Here is a 23767-nt window from a genome sequence, read left to right as displayed (position 1 = left end):
GGTGACACTTAAAAAATAAAGAAAACACATATATGGTTTGAAAATGGAAGTCAGAGTACAAAACGAGAAAAGCTTTCATTTTTCGACCAATTTACACCTACAAAAAAGGGCAATTTCATGGGTTTCAATTTAGTATGTGCCAGCCACCGTTCTAAAGCTTTATATGTTTCAACTACCTTAAATTCCTCAACAACCCCACGAGGTAGGTACAATTATTATCCTCCCTTGGTAATAATACAATTTCTCCCAAAGACAAGCAAGAGGATCTGGGAGAGAGCATAGGCAACCTAAGCAGCCTCCACGTGATTTAAAAGTTTGAGAAACACAGAGGTCAGTATATGCAATTAAGTGCCAAGGAGGATTATCCGCCGGGTGTCCGAAACACAACCTGCTGGGGCGCCACACTCGGCAGGTATTTGGTCTGACGGGCAGTCCCTCACTGACCCACACGCAACTGGGGACCAGCCGCTACGTGGTTCCCTGGAGAAGGCGCGCCGAGTTCCGATGTCTCAACCAATCTTGCTAGAGTAGGCGTACTCCCTGCGAACAAAAGCGTTCAGAGTGACTGCCCCTATGACCACTCAACGCCGAGCCCAGGCCCGCGCCTCCAATCACAGCGGAACTTCCAATTGGTGAGGCCTTTCTGAAGTGGGGCGGACGGGAGAGAAAAGTCCCGCCTCCCTAGGTGTTCTCAGCCAACTGGACAGTCCGGGCGGCAGCCGCCGTGTTCGGTTGCGCTGTGTGCAATGATCTGGGGCCTGAGGGCGGGGCGGGGAGCAGGCTGGGGTCTGTGGGGAGGGGACGCTTCCTGCGGGCGCGCGGAGCGGAGACGGTGACAGCCACGCGCGCACGTGCGCGCCTGGCCGCAGCGCGGCCCCGAGACCTCCACCGGCCGCTGAGAGGCGCGCGGGGGCTGGGCTGCCGTCTAGGGACCCCGTCCCGGGGCGTCCCCAGCGTCCCGGGCCCGAGTCCCTGAGCGCCGGGCCGAGCCCACCCCGTCGGTCCTGGCTCGTGTTTCGTCCCCGTGGCCGTAAGGGCCCGCCCCCCAACTCCCCTTTTACGCTCCCGGGGCAGGGTCCTCACGGCCCATGCTGGCCGCTGGGGGCCCGTGCCGACCAGACAGCTCCCAGGCCGGCCAGTTGGCTACCATGGTGGCCCTGAGGCCTGTGCGTCTTCTCCAGGGGGGCTAACAGGTCCAGAGCGCAGGCCTCGGGGCTCGAGGGTCCCGGGTCTGAGCCCCGGGCCATGGCCGGGGCCATCGCCTCCCGTATGAGCTTCAGCTCGCTCAAGAGGAAGCAGCCCAAGACGTTCACCGTGCGGATCGTCACCATGGACGCCGAGATGGAGTTCAATTGCGAGGTAACCGGCTGGCAGCCCCGACGGGGTTGCGGCAAGGGGGAGGCTGGCGGAATCCGGCGGAATCCCCGCTCGCCGGGCCCTGTCGTGGGTCGGGCACCAACTGGGGCGCTCCTGCCGCGGTGACAGTCAAGGTGGAACCTTGAGGGATTCAGCTTATATCGTCTCTGAGCATAGACAGAGGTGACCAGAACCGGAAGGAGCCATCTAGGCCCAAATCCTAACGTTAAAGATAATTGCTGCTCATTTTTCATAGGACTTTTGGGTTTGGAAGCACTTCCTGAAGGTTTTCATTCATTGTTGCTGCAAGAGGCTGGAAGCATCCGTGGTGGCGAATTCTGGTTTTCAGTGTCAGGCTTAAGTTCCAGCTCTGTGGGCTTTTTATTTATTTATTTATTTAACTTCATTAGATATTATTATGTGCCCCAGGCATTAAAAGTTGTATGTTGTATATTGGAAAGTCTGTACTTCTTTCCCTTTTCCAAAAGTTTTAAAGGAAACAGTTGATGACTAATACTTTTGATGCAGTTTACATCATGATGATAACAGTTACTATTTGTTGAATATATTCTAAGTGTCAGATGCTCCTACATTTAATTCTCACAACTACCCGATGAGGTTGGTACCCCAAACCATATATCATCTAGAATGTGGCAAAGTGGGATTTTAAGTCAAGCTTTTAGCCAAGAGTACTGTCTCTCAAGTAATTTAAGTACTTGCTAGTTCAAAGTGTGGTCTGTGAAGCAGCAGCATTGATAGTAGTGACCTAAGTCAGGGATTGACAAAAACTTTTTCTGTAAAGGGCCATGGGATGCTTTCAGCTTTGCAGGCCATGGGATCTCTGTTACAACCACTTAGCTCTTCAGCTCAGCTATTATAGCACAAAAACAGCTTAGGATTCATTTCCAGCATGACGGTGTGAGGGGTGTCATTGACCTTGCTCGTCTGTAAGACTGGTGAAAATTACTTAAAAATACTCAACAATTTAAACCATCTGAAATGGCCCCAAGGGCAAATATTCATCAAATGAATAAACATCTATTCAAGAAAATCCTAAAATTTGCTAAGAAAGGCGAGAGTCCATAGTATTTGAACCAAGGCTGCTACCTCTGCCCACTTCCAACTCAGCAAGGTGGAGATTCCATTCCAGACTGCTGCAGTCCAGAACACAGGGCTCCCTCTTCCCCTAGTTCCCTGTCAGACCACTTTCTTCCCAGAAGGAGCAGTACTTCAGTGTTTCTTACCTGCTCAAGCCTACTTGTTGCTGAGACAGTCCCAGGTGTATGTAGTTGAAATATGAGTCTTCCTTCGTCTATCCAGCTCCTACTCACAGAATGGGAGCTGTGCCTTGAGCATGGCACATGACTACTGGGGCTCCCCAGTTGCTCTCATCCCAGACCCAGCTTGCATAATGGTGGTTCCATGCCAGAGGAGGCAAACTGAGAAAATCTCAGGCTGTTGTGTGCCATCCCACCCCTTCCATCAAGGACTCAGAGATTTTACCTAGAGGGAGAAGAAGGCTTTAAAACCTGTGGCTCCTGCTTTCTTCCCAAAGACAGTTACTTAATTTGCAACAAAATGTGGAGAAGTTTATGCCTAAGGGAACTCTTAAAAACTGGAGGATTTGGGGGGCACCTGGGTGGCTCAGTTGTTAAGTGTCTGTGTTAAGTGTCTGCCTTCAGCTCTGGTCATGATCCCAGGTCCTGGGATTGAGCTCTACATCTGGCTCTCCACTGGGCGGGAAGCCGCCTTCTCCGTCTCCCACTCCCCTACTTGAGTTCCCTCTCTCACTGTCTCTCTCTCTCTGTCAAATAAATTAAATCTTAAAAACAACAAAAACAAAAACAAAAAAACTGGATGATTTGGTGAAGGGGAGTTGGGAGGAGATTATGGATTTAATGAAGATACAGCCTAGACTGTAGACCCACTACTTTGCAGGAGAGAGTCAAAGATTAAGATGGGGGGTGGGCGCCTGGGTGGCTCAGTGGGTTGAGCCTCTGCCTTCGGCTCAGGTCATGATCTCAGGGTTCTGGGATCGAGCCCCACATCGGGCTCTCTGCTCGGCAGGGAGCCTGCTTCCCTTCCTCTCTCTCTCTGCCTGCCTCTCTGCCTACTTGTGATCTCTGTCAAATGGATAAAATCTTAAAAAAAAAAAAAAAAGATTAAGATGGGGTGGGGGAGATCCCTCATGGGATTGAATAAACTGTTCCCTCAAAAGAGTCACCTTTGATTGGATTATTTTGTAGACCAAGTTATGCCCCAGGGTCTGGTTGAAAATAATGGAACAGTAAGACACGATTAAAGGAGTTTTAACAGCTAGATGTGATCATGGGCAGAGAAGGTGCACTGCTGAAACCACTGTCACTCCAGGATGACTGTAGCCATAAACAAATTTGTGTGTCTTTGGGGAACAACAACATCATAGGCCTTAACACTGTGTGAATGAAATAGATTTCACTAAAACATTCCAGCCCATCACTAAATAAGCAAAGAACGATAAAAAGTCCTGAGGCTAGGGAGAACCAGTCCAGTATCTATATTATTTAGATGATATATTACTTAAAATGTCCCGTTTCCTGCAAAAAAATTGTGAGACATGCAAAAAAGTAGGGAAATATGACCCAGACGATGCAAACAGACTAGCAGTAGAAATTGCCATGAGAGCGACCAGATGTCAGATTTAGCAGAAAAGATTTCAAATAACCATTACAAATACATTCTCAGAACTAAAGGAAAGCATGATTAAAGAAGGAAGGTATGACATTTTCACATCAAGTAGAGAAGATCAAGTAAAGAGATAGGAATTACAGAAAAGAACCAAATGAAAACTCTGGAGTTGTAAAGCACCATAACTGAAGTTAAAAACTCATTAGAGGGGCTCAGAGTAGATTCAAACAGGCAGATGAAAGAATTAGCCTGCTTGAAGATAGAATGATAGAAATGATGCAAGCTGAAAAATAGAAAGAAAGAACAATGAAGAAAAATGTACAGAGCCTCGGAAAAATGTGGGAAATCATTAAGTGCACATATGTATGGGAATACCAGGAAAGAAGAGAGAAAAAATATTTTATTTTTTTTTAAAGATTTTATTTATTTATTTGACAGACAGAGATCACAGGTAGGCAGAGAGGCAGGCAGAGAGAGAGGAGGAAACAGGCTCCCCGCAGAGCAGAGAGCCTGATGTGGGACTCGATCCCAGGACCTTGGGATCATGACCTGAGCCGAAGGCAGAGGCTTTAACCCACTGAGCCACCCAGGCGCCCCGAAAAAATATTTTAAAAAACAGTAGCTGACACTCTCTGAATTTGTTGATAAACAATAGTGTAGACATTCAGGAAGCTCAGTAGACTCCAAGGAGGATAAACACAAAGGGATCCACAAATAGAAAAAGGGAAAATGCGGAAAGTCAAAGACAAGGAGAAAATCTTGAAAGCAACAAGAGAAAAAGGACTTATAACGTACAAGGAAACCCCAGTAAGATTAACAGCTGTCTTCTCTGCAGAAACTGTGGAGGCCAGAGGCTATGGGATAACATATTCAAAGGGCTCAAAGAAAAAACTTGTCAACTGAGAATCCTATAATATTTCAAAATGGCTATTTCAAATATGAAGGTGAAATAAAGACTTTCCCAGGTAAATGCAAATTGTAGATGTTGTTCAAAGACCTGCTTTACAAGAAATACTAAAGGAAGTTCTTCAGGCTGAAAGCAAGTGGCCTCAGACAGTAATCAAATCTACATGGAAAAAAAAAAAAGAACACTGGGAAAAGTAATTATATAATGACAAAGACAGTAGAAATTAATATTTTTCTCTTCTTTTAGTTGATTTGAAGAGCAATTGTATAAAATAACGTATATAATGTACTGTTGGGCCTATAACATACAAATGTAATATATGTGTAGTGTACTTTCCAATAACAGCACAAAGGAGGTGGATGGAAGCAAAGCTGTAATGGGCTAAGGAAATGACCACAGATGGTAAAGTAATAACAACAATGTATTGTTGGGTTTGTAATTTTAATATATATATATGTATACACATGTATATATTCAATTCAATATATATGTTCCTATATATATATATAATTTTAATATACAAATATAAATGGTCTACAAAAAAGGTGGAAAGTGAAAGGATATATAGGTATATATAGATATAGGATCGCTATATATAGATATATAGGGTGTATATATCGCTGGAATTAAGCTAGTATAAATCTCAAGCTGATTCTGATAAGATTATCTGGTAAACCCTGGAGCAACCATTAAAAAAATTCCCCCAAAACACTTAAAAACTATGATGAAGAAATCACTAAATAAATGTAAATGCTCCATTAGAAAATATTCACCTAATGTAAAAACAAGTAGTAAAGGAGGAATGGAGAAACAAAAACGTGAAACACATAGAAAACAAAAGTAAAATGACAACTGTACCCCAAATAATTAGATAACTTAAATGAGATGGACAAATTCCTGGAAAGACACCAACTACCAAAATTTACTCAAGAAGAAACAGACAATCTGAACAGACCTATAGCCAGTGAAGAGATTAAATTGGTAGTAACAATACCCACAAAGAAATGTCCAGACTGTATGCACTAAAGGCCCAAATGGCTTTATTACTGAATTCTACCAAACATTTCAAGAACAATTAATACCAGTTCTTCACATGCTCTTTCAAAAGAACAGGAGAGCAGGGACTACTTCCCAACTCATTTTATGAGGCTGGCATTACCCTGATACCAAAACCCAACAAAGCAATCGCAAGGAAACTAGAGACTAAGATCTCTTATGAATACGGAAGCAAAACGGGGTGCCTGACTGTCTCAGTAGGTCATGTGACTCTTGATCTTGGAGTTGTGAGTTCCAGCCCCATGTTGGGTGTAGATTACTTAAAATATGGAAGCAAAAATTCTTATTTTTAAAAATTTTATTTATTTTATAGAGAGCGAGAGAGAAAGAGCATGAGCTGGGTGGTGGTGGGAGGGCATAGGGAGAAGCAGACTCCCTGCTGAGCAGGAAGCCCCAACAGGACCACAGGACTCAATCCCAGGACCCCGGGATCTCTACCTGAGCTGAAGGCAGATGCTTAACCAACTGAGCCACCCAGGTACTCCTGGAAGCAAAAATTCTTTTTTTTTAAAGATTTTACTTATTTGTTTAACAGACAGAGATCACAAGTAGGCAGAGAGGCAGGCAGAGAGAGAGAGGGGGAAGCAGGCTCCCCACCGAGCAGAGAGCCCAACTCGGGGCTCGATCCCAGGACCCTGGGATCATGACCTGAGTCGAAGGCAGAGGCTTTAACTGAGCCATCCAGGCGCCCCTGGAAGCAAAAATTCTTAACAAAAATATTAGCAAACTGAATCCACCATATATCTATCTATATCTATCTATCTATCTATATGATATACATATATACGCACACACATATGTATATATCATATATGTATATCATATATCATAACCAAGTGAGATTTATTCCAGGAATTCAAGGTTGGTTTAATATCTGAAAATCAATTAACATAATACATCATATCAATAGAATTTTAAAAAATCACATGATCATTTCCATACATGCCAAACAAGCACTTGACAAAATCCAGCAGCATTTCATGAAAAAAAAAAAAACACTGAACAAAATAGGAATAGAAGGGGGCTTCCTCAACCTGATAAAGAGTATCTGTGAAGAACCCACAGCTAACTATCATACTTATTAGTGAGATCAGGAATAGGAATAAAACAAGGATATCTTGCCACTTTTTTTTTTTTTTTAAGATTTTATTTATTTGAGAGAGCATAAAATGAGCAAGGGGAAAGACAGAGGGAGAGGGAGAAGCAGACTCCCTGCTGAGCAGGTGTCCTGCTGTGGGACTTGATTCCAGGACCCTGAGATCATGACCTAAGCTGAAGGCAGACGCTTAGCCATCTGAGCCACCCAGGTGCCCCTATCTTGCCACTTTTTTTTTTTTTTTTTAAGATTTATTTATTTGACAGAGAGATAGAGGACACAAGTAGGCAGAGTGGCAGGCAGAGGGAGAGGGAGAAGCAGGCTCTCCACTGAGCAGGGAGCCCTATGCGGGCTCCATCTGAGGACCGGGGATCATGATCTGAGCCAAAGGCAGCCACTTAACTGACTGAGCCACCCAGGTGCCCCTATCTTGCCACTTCTGTTCAACAGTGTGCTAGAGGTTCTAGCCAGGACACTTAAGTAAGAAAATGAAATAAAAGACATTCATATTGGAAAGGAAGAAAATAAAAATATATTCAGAGATCACATGATCACGTATATAGACTCTAAGAAATTATCTATAGGGATTTTCCTATAAAACTATTTGAACTAATAAATGAGTTAAGCAAGGTGGCGGGATACAAGAGCAATACACGAAAATCGCTTGTAATTCTATATGCTTGCAATGAACAATATGAAAATGAAAATTCTATTTACAATAGTATCAAAAAGTATAAAACACTTAGGCACAAATTTAACCAATGAAGTGTAAAACTTATACTCTGAAAATTATTAAAACATTGTTGGTAGAAATTAAAGGACCTAAAGAAATGGAAAGGTATCCCTTGTTCATAGATCATAAGATTTAACATTGTTAAGGGGGCAGTATTCCCCTAACTGATCTACTCATTCAGCATAATCCCTATCAGAATCCCAGTTTATTTCTTTGTAGAAATTGAAAATCTGATTTTAAAATTTATATGGAATTGCAAGGGATCTAGAATAGCTAAAACAATCTTGTAAAAGAAGAGGAAAGTAGGAAGACTCATACTTCCTTATTTCAAAACTTACTACAACCATTGTCAAGACAGTATAGTACTGGCATATAGATCAATGGAATAGAACTGAGAGTCCAGAAATAGATCCATTTATCTACGGTTAACTGATTTTTGACAAGGGTGCCAAGGCCGTTCAATGGAGGAATGAATAGACTTACCAACAGTGCTGAGACAACTGGTGAGCCACATGCAAAACAATGAAGTTGAGGGGCGCCTGGGTGGCTCAGTGGGTTAAAGCCTCTGCCTTCGGCTCAGGTCATGATCCCAGGGTCCTGGGATCGAGCCCCGCATCGGGCTCTCTGCTGAGCAGGGAGCCTGCTTCCTCCTCTCTCTCTGCCTGCCTCTCTGATTACTTGTGATCTTTGTCAAATAAATAAATAAAATCTTTAAAAACAACAACAACAACAACAACAAAAACCCAATGAAGTTGAACCCTTATTTCATACCACGTACAAAATTTAAAATGCATCAAAGATGTAAATATAAGAACTAAAACTATAACACCGTTAAAACAGGGATAAATCTTCATGACTTTGGATTTGGCATAGGATTCTTAGATATAACAAAAGCATGAGTAACAAAAAAAAAGTAGTAGACTTGACTTCATTAAGATTAAAAACTTTTATGCTTTGAAGGATGCCATCAAGAACTGAAAAGAAATATTAGGAAATCATGTATCTCATGAGGGTCTTCTATCTAAAATATATGAAGGACTGGGGTGCCTGGCTTGCTCAGTGGGTTAAAGCCTCTGCCTTCGGCTCAGGTCATGATCTCAGGGTCCTAGGATCGAGCCCCGAATTGGGCTCTCTGCTCAGCGGGGAGCCTGTTTCCTCGTCTCTCTGCCTGCCTGTCTGCCTACTTGTGGTCTCTATCTCTGTCAAATAAATAAATAAAATCTTAAAAAAAAAACCAATAAAATATATGAAGGACTCTTATTGCTCAGTAACAAGAAGGCAAATAACTCAATTAGAAAGTGGGCAAAGAGGGGTGCCTGACTGGCTTTTCAGTAGAACATGACTCTTGATATCAGGGTTGTGAGTTCAAGCCCCATGGTGGGCATAGAGTTTACTTTAAAAAAATGGGCAAAGAATCTGAATAGACATTTCTTTGAGGAAGATCCACAAATGGCCAATAAGCTCATGAAAAATGCTCAACATCGTTAGTCTTCAGAGAAATGAAAATAAAAAACACCACGAGATACCACTTTACCACAATAAGAGCCAACTACTAGGATGATTAGAATCAAAAAGTCATATAATAATAAATGTTGGTGAGAATATGAGGAAATTGGAACGCTTATACACTGCTGATGGGAATGTAGAATAGTGCAGCCACTTTGAGAAACAGTCTGGCTATTCCCTCAAACAGTTAAATATAGAGTTATCATCTGACCCAGCAATTCTACTACTAGGTATCTACTCAAGAGAAATTCATGTTTATCTAGAGAAACTTGTACACAGGTATCTATAGCAACATTATTTATAAGAGCCAAAAGGTAGAAACAACCCAAATGTCCATCAGCTGATGAAAGGGTAAACAAAAGGTGGTATATCAGTACAATGGAGTATTATTTGGCACTAAGAAGGAATGAAATAATAAATACATGCTACAAATGGATAAACCTTGAAAACATTATTGCTGAGTGGAAGCAGCAGTCACAAAAGTGCGCCTGCTATTTCATTCATCAGCAAGTCTGGAGTGGGGATATGTAAGGAAATGGAAAGTAGATTTGTGGTTGCTTAGAGCTGGGAAAAGGGTACAGGGATACAGGAGTGATAGCCAGGGGATGCAAGGTTTCTTTGTGGAGTGATGAATATATTCCAAAATTGACAGGGGTGATGGTTGTTCATTTTTTAAAATTTTTTTTAAATGTGTGTGTGTATACACACACACACACACACACACACACACACACACACACTTTTTTTTTTTCAAGATTTTATCTATTTGACAGACAGAGATCACAAGTAGGCAGAGAGGCAGAGAGAGAAAGGGGGAAGCAGGCTCCCCGCTGAGCAGAGAGCCCGATGTGGGGCTGGATCCCAGGACCCGGGATCATGACCTGAGCCGAAGGCAGAGGCTTTAACCCACTGAGCCACCCAGGCACCCCAGATTGTGCATTTTTTAAAAAAGGTTATTTATGAGAGAGAGAGAGCAGAGTGAGTGAGAACATGAGTGGGGGAGAGGGAGAAGCAGATTCCCTACTGAGCAGGGAGCCCAATGTGGGGCTTGATTCTAGAACCCTGGGATCATGACCTGAGCTGAAGGCTGCCACCCAACTGACTGAGCCACTCAGGTTCCCTGAACTGTGCACTTTAAATAGGTGAATTTTTAAGGTACATGAGTGATATCTCAGGCTGTGTTAAGGAAGATGTGGCCTTTGACAAAATGGGAACAAAAGACATGACTTTGTTCCAGTAAAACTATTTGTGAACACTGAAATTTGAATTTCATATAATTTTCACAAGTGATGAAATGTTGTTTCAGAATTTACATTTAAGGGGCCACCTGGATGGCTCCGTCATTAAGTGTCTGCCTTTGGCTCAGGTCATGATCCTGGGGTCCTGGGATTGAGCCCCGCATCGGCTCCCTGCTCGGCGGAGAGCCTGCTTCTCCCTCTCCCTCTGCCTCTCCCCCTGCTTTTGCTCTCTCTCTCTCTCTCAAATAAAGAAATAAAATCTTAAAAATAAATAAATAAATAAGTAAATTTCACATTTAAAGATGGAAAAATTACTCTCAGCTCTCAGATGGTACAATAATAGATGGCAAATTAGGTTTGTGTTGTGGGCCATAGTTTGCTGATCCCTGATCTAATGTATGTATGTATGTATGTATGTAATCTCTATACCCAGTGTGGGACTTGAACTCACAACCTTGAGATCAAGAGTCACATGCCTTACCAACTGAGCCAGCCAGGTGCCCCCCCCCCCCCCCGATCTAAGTTTCTGTTTGGCAAATGTTGTGAGAGATTATGAGAGACTGACCGGTAGGGAATGGGATTTTGTATGAGAATTCTTCAGCCACAATTCTACCATGAAAATCTCTTCTTTTTTCTTTAAACAGACCCCAGACCCAAAGAGAATGTACAATCTTACCAGCTATTGCAGGGCTTCTCAACCTTGACACTATTGACATTTCGGCTGAATAATTCTTTGTCAGGGTGGCAGCTGTCCTGTGCCCTGTAGGATGTTTAGAAGCCCCGCTAGATGCCAGTAGCACCTCCCCACCCTCCCAGTTGAGACAACCAAAAATGTCTTTAGATGTCATCAAGTGTCCCTGGGGCGGGGGAGTACCCTTCCTTCTTCCCCTCTCCCTGCCACCGTGTTGAGAACCACTAATCTATAGAAGAAGGTGAGAGTGGTGATATTCAGAGAGGCAGAATGGTATAGCTTAGAGTCTGTCAAACTTAAATGTGCCAGTAAATGACCTGGGATCTTGATGAAATGAGAATTCTGACTCTTGTACTTCTATAGTAGGACTGAGAATTCTGCATTTCTAACACATTCTCAAATGATGCCAGGGCTGCTGATTCAGGGACCACCCTTTGAGTAGCAAAGCATTAGTGGAAAGTGTATAGGCTTTGACGTAAAATAGGCCTGGGCTTGAATTCCAGCTAACCTACTTCTGGCTTGGATAAGATACCTAAGCTCTTTGGACCTCAGTTTCCACGTCAGTAAAATGGAACTAGTAATACTGACCTTGCCAAGTTTTGTTTTATTTATTTATTTGGCCTTGCAAGGTTTTATAAAAAGGATTCATGGAATAGATAGTGCCAGGCAGAAGGTAAGAACTAGAAGGGACTATAGTTGGCTTAAAGTAGGAGGCAGCTCAGGTCACCGTGGTTACTGCCCTGTTGTGATTTGTCAAGCCGTTGCATTTCATTGACTTTTCAGTGTAAATACCTGTTTGTAAATGAGTATGTTCAAATATTCTGTTAAAAAAGTAACAGTAGGGACACCTGGATGGCTCAGTGGGTTAGGCCTCTGCCTTCGGCTAGGGTCATGATCTCAGGGTCTTGGGGTGGAGACCCGCATTGGCTCTCTGCTCAGCGGGGAGCCTGCTTCCCCTCTCTCTCTCTGCCTGTCTCTCTGCCTACTTGTGATCTCTCTCTCTCTCTCTCTCTCTCTGTCAAATAAATAAAATCTAAAAAAAAAAAAGTAACAGTAATTTGATTTATGAGGATAGACCTCTGAGAAACTATCAGTCTTTCTCTCTTGCTATTTTTATGTTGTACATTAACTGAGGAAGAAAGTACTAATGCAAGGAGATGACAGATGCATTTTGAGAAAAAAAAAAGAGGAGAGATGGTATTTGATGAATTCTTGACTCTTTTGAGGTCAAGGGTAGGTGGTGGTCTAAGGACTCAATTTCAGAACCAGTGGTAGTTAACATATGAATCATGTTACCTTATGCTAATAAGTTCAGACTTTTTTGCTGCAGAGATAGGGAATAAATCTCTTTCTTGCACTACTTGCTGCATTGCACAGTTGGCTTGTTGTTTCAGAGGATTTTTCCACTTGAGAGATTTGATATTTGTCATTTTGAGAAAGTGGGTGCTGAACGTAATTTGCCAGGAGGCTAAACGGTTATGTTATTTCTTATCTAGGCTGGAATTTTACTCTAATAATTCAATCTATCAGTAAGAAGAGCCAAATATGAAAAATCTCTCCAAATTGAGTTGTGAGAGATTCTAATACCATCTTATATTGGAAACAAAGCCTCCTTTTTCTGTTGGTTGACATCCCGAATGTTTTCACATACCCAAGTGGGAATATGACTGGATTAAACACCAGCATTACAGATCATTCCAACATACAAATGGACAAAAAGTAGAAACCTTTGAAAGGGGAAAACAGAAAGAACCACCCTGGTATTTTCAGTAAGATGTTACAACCCAGACACTTGAAGATTTAGGCAAATGCTTCCCTTCTAGGTTGCAGACTTTTGGAGGGCAGTGGTGGTCATTTCATTGCTAGTTGTATATAGTAATGGGACTCTATATGAGGGCACTGAGAAACCTTCTTTCTTATTTAGGAAGAAAGATTGTTTCTGCCTTATTTCTGTGTTCTCCCATGGGTTTTTGCATGCCCACAGATGTCCTGGGTCTGCAGATAGGGGATGTGGGCAGTCAGGTGAATGCTGGATGTAGTTGTGCAGGTGAAGATAGAAGGAAGCCGGACATACACTGGCTGGTGCTGCCATCTGCTGGCCCCCATGTCTGCTCTTTTGTAGGAGGAAGGGCTAGGGAGTAACAGTTACTGTGTGCCAGGCCCCATGCTAAATGCTTTAAATGTACTATCTCATTTGATACAACAGAGACTCGTTCACTTATTCACTCAACAGATATTTACTGAGTACCCGTGTGGACATAGAAGTGGTCAAGACCTACTTAGGATGGAGGTCTTGTCATTGGCTTCATTTTCAGAGTGGGAATTGGAGACTCCAGCAGGGTATATAGCCTGCTTAAAGTCCCCACAGAGCCACTGTCTATTCTGAAAAAGAAAGAAGAGGACAGGGACTGTTAGCGGGAGAATCTCACTAATGACCAGTGCTTATTTGAACCTCACAACGAAGTCTTCAAGTCAGTTAGAGGTCTTTTTTTTTTTTTTTTTAGGTTTTTATTTATTTATTTGACAGAGAAAGACACAGCGAGAGAGGGAACAAAGCAGGGGGAGTGGGAGAGGGAGTAGCACGCTCTCCACTGAGCAGGGAGCCCGATGCGGGGCTTGATCCCAGGACCCTGGGATCATGACCTGAGCCGAAGGCAGATGCTTAACGACTGAGCTACCCAGGCGCCCCAGTTGGAGAGGTCTTAGATCAAGTTCCAGTTTACTTGTTTGGACTCTGAAGCAGCACAGCCTAGAGGTTATGAGCATCTCGGGAGAGCTTGGTCTCAGGAGTCTGATCCTTGGCTCTGCCCTAACCAGCTCAATGACCTTAGACAGGTTCCTTAATCCTCTTCAGATGCCTGTTTCCTCATCTGTAGAATGGGGAGCATAATAATTCTTCCTGCAAGGGATTGTTACAGGGATTAAAACTGAGTCGTTGGTAAAGTACTTAGACTTTCTAACTCAACCATTTGCCTATGGCATTATTTTATTTTTTTGCATTTGCCATAAGATACCATTTCAAAACATTTTGTGAACTTGCCAGTGGGCTTAAATTTTGGCCGGTGGATGATGTGACTGACGACCTCTGTTGCATTGCCTCAGTGTCTGGTTTTCCTTTGAATCAAATGGACACTTTCCATAAGTGAATTCTTTTCACTTGCCATGATCCTGTTTGTAATTCCTTGCCTTTGGCTTAAAATTCCTTGCCTTTGACCTTCTTTTGTAACAGTTCAGTATTTTCTGGTCGCATATTTAATAAGCTTTGTGGTCCAAATATTCTTTCCTATATTCAGCCTGATATTCTCTTAAATTTGGTGTGTGCACATAAATAGCAATTGGTTAACCTCTCTATTCTGAGACCTTTCCATGTGCTTTGAAAAGTTAGTTATTTAACTTTGAAATCCACCTCCTTCTCCTCCACCCCCTGCTTCAGTTCAGGTTTGGAATAGCCAGTATTTAAGGCATTCAAGCACACAGAAAGATATTTAAGAGGGAAGGTCCCAGATTTCCATGGTGTTCATGGTGATTTAAAGTGGTCTCCATGCAGAATGACTTGAAATGTTTGGGGGTGGGGATGGGAAGAGTTTGGAAACAAGGAGCCCAATTAGAAAACAAACACTCTGGGCCAGGTGTCATGGCAAAACCTGAACTAGCTGGGGCCTGGGACAAAACTGGACTGAATCCAAAGGCCTGGGCACTAGAAGGATGAGGCCAGGGATCAGGGCCTTCTGTGACAAAGAATGAGTAGGGGAACTCTAGGCCCCAGATTCAGGAGGTACCAAGGCCTAGAGCTGGTCCTCAGGCCGCAAGGCCAGCCAAACAGGAGGCAATTTTTCAGTCAAGCCTAGCCAGCATAGTGCTTAGGAGGTCAGCGCACTTCCTGTATCTGGTCTGGGTGTGTAGTCAGGGTGTTACTTGTATAAACCCACTGAGAGCCCTGAACTGGTATTTGAACAACCCCTAGCTTCTAGGCAGAGCACGTCTGTGTGATCTTGGCCATGTCTCTTCTTTCCCCCAACTCTAGGCCTCAGTTCCTAGTCTGAAAAATGAGAGGAAAGAACTTGATTTCCAAAGGCCCTCTGATTTAGCATCCTATTTTAGGTGATCTGGGCGGAAGAAGCTCATTGCACAACTCCCCCTTTCATATTTCCTTCTTAGTAGGAAACCATCTCAGGATTTGAGCATGTAGGTGTGAGAAAAATCTGCTGGAGGACAGGAAGGATATTGCTTAGGGAACAAGAGCTGGCATCCCAATAGAAGGGGTAAGTTGGTTTGAGTTTAAGTCCTACCACTGCCACCTGCTGTCTGAATGATCTTGGACTTCTCTAAGCCTCAGTTGCCACATCTATAAAATGAGAAAAATACCATTTTTCATGTAGAATTGTTTAATGTGTGAATGAATGAGGTGGACCTTTATGGGCACTTATCTAGGAAGCTCTTGGTAAATACTAGCTTCTCATGTTATAATGAAATGGGAGTGTGGGAGTAAAGCGGAAGGGTCTCATGTTAGAAGGCACTCTGAATTTTCTCCTTTATTTTTTATTTTTACTATTATTATTAAAGATTTTATTTATTAATTTGACAGAGAGAGATCACAAGTAGGCAGAGCAGCAGGCAGGGGGAGGGGCGGGAGGCTGGCTCCCCGCTGAGCAGAGAGCCCTCCATCCCAGGACCCCAAGACCATACCCGAGCTGAAGGCAGAGGCCTAACCCACTGAGCCACCCAGGCGCCCCTAAATTTTCTCCTTTAATCATCTCCTTCATTTTCTTTGAATCTTTTTCAGATTATCCATGCCTTTGCAATTGTAGACTGTTAGACTCTATAATTATGAGCTGTATATGACACCATATTTCTGTTTAAGGATTTATTTGTAATTGATCTCTGTCTAGCTTGATGTCCACTGTGATAGCAGGATTCTCTTCTGCCATTTTTATTCCCTATTCTTTTGTCCCCAGTGTGTCAATTTTCCCTTTTTTTGTTTCTAATGACTTCTCCAGTTATTCTGCTAGTTTTGCATTCTTGTCCAAGAACATTTTTGGTGCTTGTTTATTTTTAATTTTAGAAGTTAAAGGCATTTGAGGTCTTAAAAACCCAGAATTGAGTTTTCTCAGAGCTGCTAATCTTTTTAGCCAGCTGGTGATGAGGCTTCTCTGGTTTGTTACAGGATGATGTGTTCCATCCTCCTGTCTATGCTTTGTCTAATTTAGATTCTAAATCCACATGTTTTAGTACATTTTTAGCACGTAAAAATTTATTACCAAACTAGTGCTGACCTCAAGGGGAAAAAATCTTGAATCAAATCTTCAGTCACTAGTGCGGAGACTGAAGGTGTTAGAAATCAGTCCAGCCGCCACTAGGTGGGGTCAGAACACATCATTTCTAAAGTCACTGGGTCCTTTTCCTCTTCTAGCCCTCTCTGCCGTCTGACTTTTTCCTTCTTTGCCAAATTTGGACTGAGCGTTGGAAATTTCCAAAAGTTCTCTGTTAGTGAGTTACGTTACTTACAGTTTCCCCATCCACCTTGCCATTTTAATCTCCTAGTTGTAGTTGTTTTGATAATTTGACTTTCAGGTAAAACTTAAAACCAAAGCCCAGAGTCATTATTATAAACTTATCTGAACTGATCTGAAGTTTTAAATTCAGCAACAGTGTCTTTATCTAGTGTATTGATTGGAGATTGACTGGAGATTAAAACAGAGTCTCATAGGGGCGCCTGAGTGGCTCAGTCTAAGTGTCTGCCTTTGGCTCAGGCCATGATCCCCAGAGTCCTGGACTTTGAGTCATGATTTTGAGTCCCAGAGTCATGATCCCAGAGTCCTGGGATCAAGTCCCACATCGGGCTTCCTGCTCAGCGGAGAGCCTGCTTCTCCCTCTCCCACTCCTCCTGTTTGTGTTTCCTCTCTTTCTATGTCTCTCTCTGTCAAATAAATAAGAGTCTTTAAAAAAAAAAAAAAGGTCTCATAAATGTATTAAAGAAATCTACAACCCACAGTAGTTCTCATCCATTTGCAGACATGTTTACTAGCCCTGTGCACTCATACCTAATCCTTCCAGCGTTGTTACACCAGTGTCATCATGCCGATGACTATGAAACGGAATTAAAAGGTCAAGCTAGAAGCAGACCCTGAATGTTTAAAATTTCTTTCCAGGGGCGCCTGGGTGGCTCAATGGGTTAAAGTCTCTGCCTTTGGCTCAGGTTGTAATCCTGGGGTCCTGGGATCAGCCCCTCATTGGGCTCTCTGCTCAGGGGGGAGCCTGCTCCCCCCACCCCCTCTCTTCCTGCCTCTCTGTGTACTTGTGATCTCTGTCTGTCAAATAAATAAAATCTTTAAAAAAAAATTTCTTTCCAGACTAGAGCTGGGGTTCTTCATGAGCCGGTTTGGATGAATGGATTAATGCTCTAGCTCTGTTTTGGTGGGAAGTTTTTTGAAAGAATGTTCTTTTAAATACAGACTGTAATTTTTGTGATGTCCAGGGCAGGAGGAGTTAATCAACTGGTTGATACTTTGTCATGGGTTTTATTTCGGTCTGTTGGTTTTACCTATTTAGACATTTAAAATTTAGCTCTGTCTACCTGCACTGAATTTACGATTGTTTCCTATTTGTAGCTCTCTGCGGAATTATTCTCAGTATTTCAACATTTGTGATTGTTGATATTTGCTGAACCTCAGCAGGGTGCTAGGTGCTAAAAACGGTTATTTTTCAGCAGCATTACAATGACCACTTTTGTTACATTAGAGAGTTTATACTTAATATAGTCAGCTCTTGATTATTATGAGTAAGGAACACAGCAGCAATAGTAGGACCTTAGTAAGGAAAAAGCACGTAGAAAGCACACATAAATTAAGTGTCAAGTGTCATTTACATGCCTGAAATGATTTTAAGATACAGAATGGAATGTTACAGAATTAAAAGAAAATTATTGGAGGGCCTGGGTGGCTTGGCCGGTTAAGCATCCTCTCCTGGGACCCAGCCCCACATTGAGGGCTCCCTGCTCAGCAGGGAGTCTGTTTCTCCCTCCCCACTGCCCTTCCCCCTGCTTATGCTTTCTCACTTGCTCTCTCTCAAATAAACGAAGAAAATCCTTAAAAAAAAAAAAAAGAAAGAAAATTATTACAGCAGTGGACAAAGTGCTACATGGTTTATACAAAACCATCTCAAGCTCATAGACTCAGAGGGTGTTAATCCTCCAAGACCACTTGATGACTGTGGAAGCTGAGACCCGGAGAGGTTAAGTGACTTTCCCAACACAGCAGGTTTGGGGGTTTTGTAGCTATTTGACAAGGCTATGATTGCTCTCATGTTGTGAGCTAAATTCCAAAGATAGAGATTGTCTCCTTGGCTTTTGGGGGACTGTATTGCTTTTATAACATTATAACTATATTGTTTCTTTTCACTCTGTCATCTGTCAGCTGACTTTGAATCTTTTTTCATAGCATCATAGAATTGGGGCCTTGCATGGGGCATAAGAGATTGACAGAAGAAGAAACCGAAGCCCGGTGGAGTTGCGTGGCTCCCTCAGGATTATATATGGGCTTGTGTGTGTGGTAGAGGGAAGGAGTTTAGGATCCAGATCCATTCTCTAGGTTCACTGCTGCTCCCATAACCTCTCTCCACTGTGGCAGGAAACATGCCAGAAGCTACAAAAATAAGGACTTCTTTTTTCCCCTAGAAAACTATCATTCATTTGGTTTTGAAAGACTGAGGGTTTAAAACCTCCATTTTGTGGCTTCCCAAGGGTCTGTATCTTGTTTCTTACTCGTTTCTTTGGTCCTGTGGAAATTTTTCTTGGTTGGTTCTCTGCGATTTGGATTTCCTTGCCAAGGAATTTTTAGAGAGAAGAAATGAGTGTGTGTCACTAAAGGGGGGAAAATACATACCTTAAGGCCCAATTCTGCAATTTGAATTTTAATGCGGAGTGTCATAAATTCTTGCTTCTTCATTGCAATCATGACTTAGAAGACTGTTCTACTCAGAAACTCATCTGGTCATCATCATCATCATCACCGTCAACATCATCAGGCAACCAGAAGCATGCACAGGGTGGCCACAGGTTATGCCGCACCTGCTTGGGTTCTGGGAGACCTAAAGTGTGTGTGTCTGTGTGATGTGTGCATAGTAATCCTTGCCTTCAAGGAGTTTGTGACCTGCAAGACTGAAGGAAAGACAGGAATCTTGGGGAAAGACAAACACCTCCTTTTCCTGTGTATGTAAAGTACATACTGACTCTCTTACCTGGAGTTGGATGGGGGAGGGGACAGTGGTGAGGTGAGGGATGGACTTTAGAAGGATCTGGTTCTGGATAAATGGAAGCACGTAGGTTTGCTGACTGGGGAGGGCACAGGCTGGGTTTTAACAAGCAGGGTAATTGGTTGCAGGGAGGAAGTAATTGGTGGAGGGCCTTGAAACCATTAATTTAAATGGATTTGGCAAACAACAGATGATTTAAGGACTGGGAGAGGAAATTTACTGGCTGCGGTTGATTAAGGCAGAAACTGACAGGCAAGAGATTGGAGGTGGGGTTTTTTGCAAAGAGAAGGTTTTTGCTCGGATTTAGATGAGGGATATAGGGGTTGTGATTGATAGAGCAGAGAAATTAGTCTCTTTTTTGGAGGATCCCCTTTTCCCTTGTGTTGGGAAATAATGGCTGATTAGGCTTGGGGTATCCTTTACTTGTGACAGGACATGACTCGATAGTTTTGCAGTTTCGGCTCATGAAACACAAGAACCCGCTTCTGTAGTGTGGTGATACCACACCCTGAACTGGGTCCTGTCGGTTTTACCCCTGCATTACTATACTTTTTTATCCTCATTGATTAACCAGAATAGATGTTAATGGAACTCATCATTCACTTACTGCACAGCAGAATCCTTTTTGTAACTTTTTCCATTGTGTTTATCTTGTAAATAGAAGTATTTGGTATCAAGTTTTTTTTTTTCCCCCAAAATGGTTAAATAAAAGTTGTATTTAGGTTTACATCTTAAGTTTTCTAGACTTTTATAAACTGGTTCTTGTAGGCCAGTCATGACTGTAGAAGTCGGTCAGGGATAAATATTGAGAGGGGAAATCACAGTCAGCCTTGGTTTTCTGTTTCTGACAGTGGTAGACACGTGGCACATATCCTGAGCACAGAGAGACACAGTTCCTTCATTGCTCTATATGTAAGGGGGCCAGCCTCTTGACAGTTTCTATGGCAAATGCTAGGGCAGCTTGTGAGCTAAACCCTAAGAAGTAAATGCTGGGTTTGTCTGGTCTGTTCTCTTTCATCTTTTGTGGAGTAGATAGCTAATCGAATAGCATTCTTTGTGTGGCCCAATAATGTAGTCCCCCAGACCTCTATGAAATGGAGTGTTGTTTCTCTGTAGCTTTTCCCAGATCTGAGTCTTCTCTGTAAAGTCGAAGTTTCTCTGTGGCCTAATTCTCGGGCATTTCACATATGGCGGCCAAATTCGATTCTCTTTCTTCAAGAAAGTTGTCGTTTAATCGTGTTGTTCAGCTATGGCCTTTTCCCACCAAAGACTGGCTGGTTTCCTGTTGACCCTCCCCTGGTTCTATCAGTAAGAAGGAGAGGGATTCAATTGTTGATGGCTGCACGGCCCAGAGAAAGGAGTGGGAGAATGCAGTGTGAAGGCTTGAAAGAAAGAAATTTTAGGGCTGTGTGTCTAAACCTGGCCAACTGTAAGACAGCCGTTGTGGTTGTTATTCATAACGTTTCCTGGGGTAATAGACCCCAGTCAACACTGTAGTTTATTGGTGCCAGTTGCTTCCTACAACAGAAAAGCGCTCTGTTCCTGCTGCGGAGGGTGAGTGCTTAGTGCTATTTACTTAAAACATTCTAGGTTGATAAATTATAAGCACTTCACTTTGGGTAAAGCTCATAAATCCAGCCCCTACGAAAAATAACAAGCTGACAGCACTTAGTCCTGTTTATAAAGTTCATACGCATCTATCTCTGATACAGGCACAAGTATATATCTATGAAATAGCACTGCAGCCTGTTAAAGTAATGGGAGAGCAGAGGCACAAAGCGAGAAGCCTTGTACTTCCAGGCTCACTACCATCAGCTCCCTCCCGCTTGAAGGGCACCTTGAGGACGAGGTCTGCGGAGCAGGAGCTGACACACTGTGGAGTCCAGATTTGCGCTCCTCCCTGCTCTTCTCCCTGCAGATCGCCTTTCTCAGTTCTGCCGTCTCTCTTTTTCTGTCCGCAAAATGATCACTGGCCTGTGAGCGTCCCTGCTCTTCAGGAGGCTGAGAGGGGAGCAGTGTTGGTGTGCGTGGAGCAGTTCAAACACTCTGGCCAGGTGGAGATGTGCGCCTCAGTGAACACTTCAGCAGACCCAGGAGCTGTTCCGTTTTTGGCAGTCTGTCCGGGAAAAATGACAAACCCTAACAAAAAGACCTTTAAGTAGTGTTAAGTGCAAAGCCCGAAAGGCTTATGGGCTAATAGGTTATCAGGAAAGGAAATATTTTAGTAACAAAATAAACATGAGCCTCATCCTCCTGGCCGTGGCTCCTTAGAGACCTGGCAGGTATTGTTACGGGACGCATAGCCGTTTAGAACCAGGGACCAAGCAGCGTAGTTCGCTGTCAACTTGTGGAGTCCGAAGCGTCACATGCATCGGGCAGAAGCGTCTTCAGTACCGCATTGAACATTCAGTACTGCAGATAGCGTAATTAGGCTGCTCGTCAGCTACCAGAAAAGTGCAAAGAACATTCCTTCACTTTGCAACAGCTTGGACCTGAGTGGCAGACATGCTGTTCCCTCCGGCTGGCATGACTTCCCTTTCTTTAGCCCCTTCACCAGGGTACCAGCTACTGCCTGGCTCCCCAGACCCAGCTCAGAAAATGTCCCCTCCGTGAAGCCCCTGACCCTGGTCCCCAGGCTTGAGCTGTGTTCCCACAGCACCCTGTTCTGTTAGCATTTCCCGGGTGCATTTTCGTTATTCATTTACCTACCTGTCTTCCCTGTCAGACGTGAATGGGGACAGCATCTTGTCCTGAACTCATCATTTATCTCTTGTGCCGAGCACAATGACTAGGACGTAGTGGGTGCTCAATAAATGTTTGTCAGATGAGTGATAGCATGGGTAGCTTGATGAGAATTGATGGTGCCCTTTCTGATCTGTCATCCATCATCCCTGGAGTGAAACAGGACCGGGAGGCTTTACATGGCACCACTTGAGAATGTAAGGAGAGGAGGAGGGCTTAGAATGAATAATAACCAGCCTTTATTGAGTATTTGCCATGGGCTGGGCACTATATTTACTAAAGTATTTAGGCTTTTAAAATATATTAATGCATTTAATCCTTAGATCAATCTGCTAAGACAGGGTCTGTTTATCAGCCCCGTTGCGAAGCACAAGGAAATTCAATAACTTGCCCAAGGTCACACAGTGACAGCGCTGAGATTCATACTGATGTTAGGTAACTATCGCCTGTCTTTGCCTCTTAGACCAGCTCCTGGAAAGAATTAAAGCCTAGTGGACAGAGACAGCCATCTTAGTAATGATTTCACTTCTCTCCCGTGTATCTAGAATATCTAGATATGGTTATATTCCATCCTTTGGAGGAAAAAAAAAGGAGAAAACAGTCACCTGAATAACTTTTTGGTGAGTAACCACTTTCTGTGGTTAAAACGAGAGGTAGAGTTTGTTGACAAAGAATTGGTTTTAGGTGGTACTTTTGGTCTTTTTAGAAGTACAGCAGTGTTCTCCAGTCAAACTGAACTATAAATGCTTTCATTTCCTACAAGGACCATCTAAGCTGTTTCTTTTTTTTTTTAAAGATCTTATTTATTTATTTATTTGACAGAGAGATCACCGGTAGGCAGAGAGGCAGGCAGAGAGAGGGAGGGAAGCAGGCTCCCCGCTGAGCAAAGAGCCCGATGTGGGTCTTGATCCCAGGACCCTGAGATCATGACCTGAGCCGAAGGCAGAGGCTTAACCCACTGAGCCACCCAGACGCCCCCCCCACTTTTTTTTTTTTAAGTTCATTTAGGTGATCTGTACACCCAATGTGGGGCTTGAACTCACGACCCTGAGATTAAGAGTCACATGCTCCACTGACTGAGCCAGCCAGGTGCCCCCATCTGAGCTTTTTGCCTCTAGACTTTTGCATATGCTATTCCCCATGCCTGGAACACACTACCCGGCTCACTCCTTCCCCAAGCCCAGTGTTCACCTGACACTTCTCTCCTACTGTGATAGTTGATTTAGATACCATTTCCCACCCCTCCAGGATAGAGGGTTCTTTCTCAGGGGTCCCTACACCCTCTGAGGGTCCCTGTGTGGCACTCACAACTGGAATTGATTATTGTGTGTAGGGTGAGGGAGGTGATTATCTATTCCTGATTGACTCATGCCCTAGTCCTATTCTGTAAGAGCGGAGACTGTCTTCTTTCTCTATCTCCTGTACCTTGGGTGGTGCTTAGATACAATCTGTGTTCACCAAGTATTTCTTGAAGGATTTTTAAAAAATCCTTTTTTAAAAAAAGGATTTTATTTATTTGACAGAG

At 43.2% G+C, this 23767-nt stretch overlaps 1 protein-coding gene across 3 annotated transcripts in view; it reads left to right on the top strand.

The window, feature by feature from the left end:
• Positions 1-753: 753 nt before the first annotated feature.
• NF2 (NF2, moesin-ezrin-radixin like (MERLIN) tumor suppressor) overlaps positions 754-23767 on the top strand; it is a gene marked incomplete at its 3' end in the record, with an annotated part of 77941 nt that continues 54927 nt past the window's right edge. For all 3 annotated transcript variants that reach the window (XM_080822075.1, XM_080822076.1, XM_080822077.1), the window contains exon 1: positions 754-1359. In XM_080822075.1, coding sequence (XP_080678201.1) covers positions 1246-1359 — 114 coding nt within the window. In that variant the 5' untranslated portion in view covers positions 754-1245. The remainder of the gene's footprint in view (positions 1360-23767) is intronic.

The sequence above is a fragment of the Martes martes genome, assembly GCF_963455335.1.
Source record: "Martes martes genome assembly, chromosome: 13".
Taxonomy (NCBI): domain Eukaryota; kingdom Metazoa; phylum Chordata; class Mammalia; order Carnivora; family Mustelidae; genus Martes; species Martes martes.
The sequence above is the reverse complement of the archived record's forward strand: the minus strand, read 5'-3'. Positions and strand labels throughout refer to the sequence as shown.